Source organism: Chiloscyllium plagiosum, unplaced genomic scaffold (genome assembly GCF_037043375.1).
Source record: "Chiloscyllium plagiosum isolate Xiang-an unplaced genomic scaffold, Cpla_swu_hap1 HiC_scaffold_15, whole genome shotgun sequence".
In the NCBI taxonomy this organism is placed as follows: Eukaryota; Metazoa; Chordata; class Chondrichthyes; order Orectolobiformes; family Hemiscylliidae; genus Chiloscyllium; species Chiloscyllium plagiosum.
In genome coordinates, this window is record NW_028270153.1 from 66,363,278 (window position 1) to 66,372,202 (window position 8,925).

Below are 8,925 nucleotides of genomic sequence, written 5' to 3' on the forward strand. Positions count from 1 at the left end.
TATTCTGAGCAAGCTACCCGATTACAGGCACTGGGGCGGGGGGTGTATGGGAGATCTGGGTGAATTTTACCCCCAACTCACCCCTGTGACTCCTCCACCCTAATGATGGGATATGGAAAGGGGATGATCTAGTTAAAGACCTCACCGTCTGGGGTATTTCAGCTTTGAGCAGTATTCATTTTAGCTGGAGTGATTTCTTTCACTGCATCAGTGTGTGTGAACAAACCACACTCTGGAAATAAAGTTCAGAGGAAAGATGGCGAGCAATGAGCTCTCCTATCGCATTGAGCTCAGTAGCCCCTGCGGGAGCTGGGCAGTGGTGGCGGAGGGCGGAATACATCTCTATAGCACCGTTCACAACCTCCGGACAACACAAAGTGCTTTCCAACCAACCACGTGCTGGAGAAGGGCAGGTACTGTGTGATGTAGGAAATGATGTTGTTTCTTGGGTCAAACTGCACTGCCAGCAGGATAGGGACTGAGTCAAAGAGAAAGAGTCAAAGGGACAAGGGGAAGTTACGCTGATTAATAATGGCAAAAAGGAAAGCCTAAAGGTTGTTTATCTTAACACATGGAGCATTTGGAATAAAGTAAGTTAATTGACAGCGCAAATCGACAGAGCAAATGAATCTGATGACATAGTCATTGCAAAGACATGGTTACGAGGAGGTCGGATGTGAAAAATTAACATTCAGAGATATTTGACCTTTTGGAGAGATGGAGGGATGTAAAAGGTGGTGAGGCAGCATTGTTAGGAAGAAATAAAATGACGACAGTTGTGAGAGATGATCGAGGTTTGATTGATGAAGTGTCCATTCACGCAGAAGTATTAAACAGCAAGGAAAGAAACATTGGTAGAAGCAGAATTGTGACCCCTCGACCCCCACACCCACCCTCACCCCCACCCCCCAACCCCACCCTCATCCCCACCCTCACCCCCAACCCCACCCCCACCCCCACCCCCACCCTCACCCCCACCCCCACCCTCATCCCCACCCTCACCCCCACCCTCACCCTCATCCCCATCCTCACCCCCACCCTCATCCCCACCCTCATCCCCACCCTCACCCCCAACCCCACCCCCACCCTCATCCCCACCCTCACCCCCACCCTCACCCTCATCCCCACCCTCACCCCCAACCCCACCCCCACCCTCATCCCCACCCTCACCCCCACCCTCATCCCCACCTTCACCCCCAACCCCACCCCCACCCTCATCCCCACCCTCACCCCCACCCTCACCCTCATCCCCACCCTCACCCCCTACCCTCACCCCCATCCCCACCCCCACTCCCAACCCCACCCTCACCCCTGCCTCCACCCTTACCCCCACCCCCACTCCAGACAGGAGGCAATCTGTGGGAAAGTTTATAAATCAACAAGTAATAGGAGTATGTAAAAAGAATAGAGCAATAATTATGGGTGACTTTAGTCTTTGTGTTGATTAGATTAATCAAATGGGAAACGATGAGGACAAACTAGCAAGGAATATGAAAACTAACAACAGCCTCTTTAAATATATAAAGAGCTCTAAGTGAAGATCGGTCTTTTAGGAAATGAATCTAGGGAGACAGATTTGGGGAATAAGGAAATGGCAGGGGAATTAAACAAATATTTTACATCAGTCTTTACTGTGAAAGATACTTCAAACATTCCATGATACTAAAGAATACAGGGGAGGAATTAAGTGCTGTCACCCTCACTAGAGAAGTGGTATTAGGCAAACTAATGGGGATAAAGGCAGTTAGGCCACTGTTAGAATATTGCAATTCTGGTCTCCTTCCTATCGGAAAGATGTTGTGAAACTTGAAAGGGTCCAGAAAAGATTTACAAGGATGTTGCCAGGGTTGGAGGATCTGAGCTACAGGGAGAGGCTGAATAGGCTGTTTTCAATAGCATGCTTTCCCTGGAGCATCGGAGGCTGAGGGTTGACCTTATAGAGGTTTATAAAATCATGAGGGGCGTGGATAGGATAAATAGACAGTTACATTCCCTGGGGTGGGGGACTCCAGAACTAGAGGGCATAGGTTTAAGGTGAGAGGAAAGATATAAAAGAGACCTAAGGAGCAATATGTTCACGCAGAGGGTGGTACGTGTATGGAATGAGCTGCCAGAGGAAGTGGTGGAGGCTGGTACAATTGCAACATCTAAAAGACATCGGAATGGGTATATGAATAGGAAGGGTTTGGAGGGATATGGGCCAGGTGCTGGCAAGTGGGACTAGGTTAGTTTGGAATATCTGGTCGGCATGGACGGGTTGGACCAAAGAGTTTGTTTCTGTGCTGTACATCTCTATGACTCTATGACCCTTAGGTCCCCAGGCCCTGATGGTATAATAGGATCCTAAAAGAAACAGCTACAGAGATACTGGATACTTCAGTTTCCAAAATTCCTTGGATTCTGGAGAAATACCAGAGAAGAGTAAACTGTTAATATGGCGCCCCTTTCCAAAAAGGGAGGGAGGCAGAGAGCACGTAACTTTAGGCCAATTAGATTAACATCTATTGCTGGAAAAAAATTGGAATAAATTACTAAGGAAGTAAGAGCAGCATATTGAGGAGATTATAATCTAATTGAGTAGATTCAGCCTGGCTTCATATCTGACCAATTTATTAGAGCATTTCAAGGAAGTACCAACCAGCTGCAACACAAGGGACTTGTGTACAAAACACAGAAAGCTAGCAGCAGGTAATGAGGAAGGTTAATGGGATGTTGGCCCTTATTGCAAGGGGTTTGGACTATAAGAGTTAGGGAAGTCATACTGCAATTGGACAAGGTGCTGGTTGGACCACGTCTGGAGGACTGTGACCAGTTTTGGTCCCCTCGTTTCTGGAAAGATATCATTTCATTGGAGATAGCTCAGGGAAGGTTCACTCGGATGATTCCTGTTAAGGAGGGATTTTCTCGTGAGCAGAGGTTGAACAGGTTAGGATTTTACTCATTGAAGTTTAGAAGAATGAGAGGCGATCTCATTGAAACACAGAAGATTATGAAGGGGCTTCAAAGGGTAAACACTGAGAGGATGTTTCCCCTCATTGGGGTGGGGGGGGGGGGGGGGGTCTAGTACCATAGGGAATAGTTTCAGAATAAAGGGGCACCAATTTAAGACTGAAATGAGGAGGAATTTCATCTCTCAGAAGATTGTGAGTCTTTTGCAATGGAGAGCTGTGGAGGCAGAGTAATTGTGTATATTTAAGGCTGAGATAGATTCTTGATCAGTCGGGGATTCAAAGGTTATGGGGAAAATACAGAAAAGTGAATGTGGGGAATGTTGGATCAGCCATGATCTTATTGAATGGGAGAGCAGGGTTGAGGGGCCGAATGGCCTACTCCTGTTCCTATTCCTTATGGTATTATGGAGTGTTTCCCTGTACATTGGTATTTGTGACAGATACCACAAAGACTAGGTTATGTTGAGGCAAATTCTTTATGTTTATTTACAACACTACCACAGGATAGTGTCTTAGGCCCAAACCCCTTCAGCTCCTTCGTCAATGACCTCCCCTCCATCATAAGGTCAGAAATGGGGATGTTTGCTGAAGATTGCACAAATTTTACACCATTCATGACTCCTCAGATCCTGAAGCAGTCTATGTTCAAATGCAACAAAATCTGGACAATACCCAGGCTTGAGTGCCAAGTGGTGAGTAACATTGGCAGCACACAAATGCCAGGTAATGACCATCTCCAATAAGAGACAAACCAACGACTGCCCCTTGACATTCAATGTGTTACCATTACTGAATCCTCCAGTATTAACACCCTGGGGTTACCATTGACCAGAATTCAACTGGACTAGCCATATAAATACAATGGCTACAAGAGCAGGTCAAACGGCTAGGAATATTTCAGCAAGTAACTCACCTCCTGACTTCCCAAAGCCTGTCCACAATCTACAAGGCACAAGTCAGGAATGTGAAAGGATACTCCTCAACTTCCTGGATATTGAACTACTGAGACTCATTATTTTCTCTGAGACCTGATGGTTCATGCAGTTTCAACCTCGCTGCTGAATCACGGTGTTCACTGGAGCCTAACCTTGTTTGGTTATTTCAGTTCTGAGTACCATTGAATACATCTGCTTTTTTGCTTTAATTTTATCAAGCCTGTGAAAGGCACTCTATAAAATCATGTTCTTTCAGTTTCCAGGGGGAGTGCTATTCTGGAAATGATCATGGCGATAAATCTGATTGGAAAACAGAATACTCCCACAGATTTCAGCAGTTGGAACTGGTGCTTTCTGGTCTGAATGTTTGAAGGCTGTGTTCTGTTTCTGTCTGGACAGTGTGGCCTTTGTTTTAAAGATCAGTTGATAACTGGGGTTTCTGTCTCTCTCGTGTGCAGTGACTGGGGCAAAGTTGACGTTTTTACTGAACAGCACTCAAAGCCTGAAGCCGGAGCAGCGAGCGGAGTTACAGCGAACGTGCATGCTCTTTACCTCTTGCATGGAGCTGTTCCACAGGGATCTCCGGCAGGTTCATCAACTCGATCTGCTCTTCCCATTGGACGTGCCCAAGTTTCTGACCAAAACCGGGGTGACCTGTGACCCTTCTGGGCCCAGCAGTGAGCAGAGTGCTGAGGGGGCAGCCGCTGGAGAGCTGAATTTGGATGCACTGATACTGGAGGTTGGGAGACTGCTGCGTGATATGGAAACTAAAGTGCAGACTCCCATCTGGAGCTCAGATGCCACCACAGAGCCTTGGGCAGAGGTCACCTCTGGCGATGGGCCTGACACAGCCTCAACTGATGAGTTGACAGAAGAGGAAGCAGGAGACAGCAGTTATAGCTGTAGAGGCTGCTGTGTTATCTCCTAGTTCACCCACACTCACTCTGTAGCATCTACACATCACATGTAAACAACTTGTAAAAATGGTAACCACTGTTTATTTGTTGAAAATAAAGCAGCTTTTCAATTCACGTCTGGGTTCATCACACCAGCTACTTGTTCAGAACACTGTGAGAGGATCACAGTCATAGAGGCTAAGGCATTTACAACATGGGAACAGGCCTTTTGCCCAATGTGTTTTCACAAACTAGTCCCATTTGCCTGCATTGGGTCCATATCCCTCCATACCTATTCCATTCACCTACCTATCTAAATGTTTCTTAAATGACAAAATGATTCTCACTTACACCACTATCTCTGGCAGCCCATTCGAGACACTCATCATCCTCTACTGAACGAAACTGCCCCTCCTGTATCTCTCCCCACTCACCTTAAACCTAGGCCCTTTTGTTGTAGACTCTCCTGCCCTGGGAAAAGCTGTCTGCTAGCTACCTTATTTATGCCTCTCATGATTTTATAGACCCCTATAATGTCACCCCTCAGTCTCCAACACTCCAGGGAAAATAGCCCCAGACTCAAACCTCTCGTTATAACCCCAACCTTCCAGTGCAGGTGGCATCTTAGTAAATCCTTCCTCCACTGTTTCTAGTTTAAAAATATGCTTTCTATCGTAGGGTGACTCTTTCAATATAATAAAACGCCCCAAGATATTAGCAACATTAGGAGGGATTGAGGTTTAAAAGCTTGCTCAAGGTGTGAAATGCTTCAAAGCATCTTAAAAGACAGAAGGTGACAAGATGTGCTAAGAGGAAATTTAAGATCCTAGGACTCAGATACTTGAAGACAGAACCACCCCACAATGGTAGGAGAGGTTTAGAGATGCCGAGGAGGGATTCAAAAAGGATGCAAATGTTCAAGTGCTGCTTAGCCAGGAGCCAATGTCAGTCAGTGAGTTTGAGATGAGCAGGACTCTGAACGCTGAGGTTTGGGTGACCAAGTGTATGCAGGCTGGACCACAGGAGACCAACTAGGAAAGCTTTGGAACAGTCCAGTCTCTGGGTAACAAAGTGTTTCAGCAGCAAGTGGCCCAAAACAGGTATCATGACGGAGATGGAACTGGGGGGCTTAGTGATTCCCCACATTGACCTATCCTAGGACCAAGTGTAACACCAAGAGCAGTCTGTTCTATTGGTTTAAACTGAAAGTAAATGTCCCTTGACACTGTCTCAACCTTCGGGATTATGAAGCTTTTAAAAAAATTTTAACTTTAAAATTTTTTTTACAAATTATTCACTCACAGAACATGGGTATCATTGGCTAGGCCAGCATTTGTTGTCCATCCCTAATTACCCAGAGGGCAGTTAAGCGTCAACCACAATGCTGTGGGTCTGGAGTCACATGTAGGCCAGACCAGGTAAGGATGGCAGTTTCCTTCCCTGAATTGTATTAGGTGAACCAGATGGGTTTGACCTTACAATCAACAATGGATTCATGGCCATTGTTAGACTCAATTCCAGATTTTCTTCATTGGTGAATGCAAATTCCATCATTTGTTGTGACAAGATTTGAACTGGGGTCCCCAGTAACCACGAGGCTACTATCTCCTCAACAGAATTAGAGATCAGAGTATGTAAAAGGGACCAGAACAGTGATATTAGGTTCTTCAATACTTAAAATACAAGTATCCAGTTCAGTATACAGGGAGGGGGTGAATTAATACAACATGAGTAATTAGTACAGGAACTCAATTAATCTGACCTCCTATTAGAGTCACCAGCACCACTGCAGAGGTATTAACCCAGCATTTGCACTTAACTTGAGCTGCACATTGACTATTGTATCGAGCCATCTCCACTGAGCCTGAACTCCAAGTCTCAATTCATGAAATAGGTGGGTCCATCGAACTGAATTTTACATGGGGTCTGGGGGGGTGAACAGTGTGCTTGTCGAGTGACTGACATTAGAGTTTGGGCAGGAACAGGCAAGGCAATAAGTGATTATAGGAGCACAGTGAGGATGCAAGTAAACAGGTTCTCTTTCGATGAGGAATGAGCAGATGAAGGTTTAGAAAGCAATTTAAACAAAGATACTGCAATGCAGCCAAGAAAGTCCACATCAACAAAGGTCAATTTCTCATCCATTCCCACAGCAACAATAAAATGTATCGTTAGAGTTAGAAAAAGTGGACTTAAGTGTATCCAAATTAGAGGCATTCCCAGCAAGGGTACCTAGTGGTTTACAAATTCAGTACACAAATAGCAATGTTAAGATTCATCCACAAACTCCATCAACAAACACATAGACCTGGACCCAATATACCAACCACTACAGCGGACAGCTGAAACTGACAACCGGAAGCGGCAGGGACAGACCACTATAAACACCGGAGGAAACATTAAAGAAGCGCTTCGCAGGAGGCTCCCAAGCACTGATGATGTCACCTAGCCAGGGGACGAAACGTTTGCAACAAAAACTTCCAGCTCGGCGAACAGAACCACAGCAATGTTAAGATGCACAAAAGGTTATTGAAAGGAGATACTGCTAAACTTGTATAAAATATCGTATAAGATAACTTACCAGATCTTTTAACATCATAATTCACTACAACAGGATTCAGTTAGCCAGATAAACTGGAATTGAGCCAAGGGAAATATTAGATTAAACATTGTCAAGGAAGTTCTTGGGAGTAAACTCCAGGAGTTTAGGAAATGGATGCAATGGCCTAGTATTATCACTAGGCAATCCAGATAATGTTCTGGGATCTCCGTTTAAATCCTGTAACAGCAAATTGGGGAATCTGAATCAGGAATTAAGAGTCTAATGATGACCCGGAGACCTGTCAGTTGTTAGAAAGCCCCACTAATGTCCTTTAGGGAAGGAAACTGCTGACCTTCCCCAGTCTGGTCTATACATAACGATGTGGTTGATGGGGTACTAGCCCTTGGATAACTCAGAGTGGGTAATAAATGCTGCCTTGACCAGCACTGTCAACATCCCTTAAATGAATATAAAAAGATACAGCTACCTGGCCCAGACCTTACTAACAGACCGACAACCTCACTTGCTAAGGCTGACCACAACACTTGCATCCTCTTTTTCTAGTCAATCTTCCAAGACGGGATTATTCTAAACAGCATCAAGTGCAGCTTGAACCATCAGTGGGTGCAGCAAGGAGAATTGGCACAATCAGAGCCCTCTTAATAAAGCACTAGCAGCTGAAATCTGGGAAGTCTTCATTCAGTAACAGTAAAAAGCTTTGGGACATTCCAGAACATTAACAAATGAATGTGGGTAACGTTTGTGGGCAAGGGTCAGGGCAGAGGGGGAAGGACAATCAAGGAATCATACATGGCTGCTTTACTTTAACACTTCCTGATAAATGAGTCAGACTTGCCTCAAGTCTCTCACTCCAAATCAGAACAGTTTGTACAGGATCCTGAGGGAGTGGCCCATGGATTCAGCTTGTCAGGACATCAGAGGGATATTTTGGGGCTACATCAAGGCTCTGATTATCCAGACTGGAATTATCCAGTACCATTAAAACGTAGTTGGGTCCCAGGTGTTGCACTTTGTGGTCTTGAGCACCCCATGTGCACAACAGGCCTATAAATGTTCCCATTTCTTATTGCAGGGAGAATATGCGAGCCTGAAAAAGGCAACAATGATGGAGGTGGCCTACTAAAACAGGGCTTAGAGAGCTAAACGAGCACGGGAGGGTTAGACTCTTCACTATAAAAGAGATGAACTTGGGACCAACTAGAGGAACGTGCAAACTAGCAATGCCTGGTGGAAAACTGTTCTTGTGAGGGAGTTTAAAATGTTTAAAAATTAGTATTAAGACAAAACCAACCAACCCCAGAAACAGCTCGTGGTGTAACAAGCAATTTAAAAAGAACATTTTAAATTCACAGGCACAATAGATTAAAATGTATGTTCTTTAAAAAAAAATTCATTCATGGATGAGAGTGACACTGGTTGGCATTTCTTGCCAATCCCCGATTGCCCAGAGGACAGTTATAAACCAGCCACATTGCTGAGGCAACACTTGTTCATCATTTCCACTGTAATCCCTAAACTGCTGGGTGTTGGCATTTTTCCAGTGAAACTGGCAGAAACCTGACAGGCAACAGAGACAGCAA

The 8,925-nt window shown here is 45.1% G+C and overlaps 1 protein-coding gene across 1 annotated transcript; it reads left to right on the top strand.

The window, feature by feature from the left end:
* The first annotated feature begins 256 nt into the window (after window positions 1-256).
* On the top strand, window positions 257-4,814 carry LOC148147676 (regulator of G protein signaling 9-binding protein). Its single transcript, XM_087994621.1, has 2 exons — window positions 257-413; window positions 4,345-4,814. Exons 1-2 carry the CDS (start codon window positions 257-259, stop codon window positions 4,812-4,814), a joined length of 627 nt encoding a protein of 208 aa, XP_087850747.1.
* Window positions 4,815-8,925: the final 4,111 nt, after the last annotated feature.

What these genes read in the sequence shown, in the direction of transcription:
- LOC148147676 (XM_087994621.1), top strand. Translation starts at nt 257, where the DNA reads ATGGCGAGCAATGAGCTCTCCTATCGCATTGAGCTCAGTAGCCCCTGC. An exon ending in CACGTGCTGGAGAAGGGCAG is followed by an intron (nt 414 to 4,344) that starts GTACTGTGTGAT and finishes TCTCGTGTGCAG; the next exon opens with TGACTGGGGCAAAGTTGACG.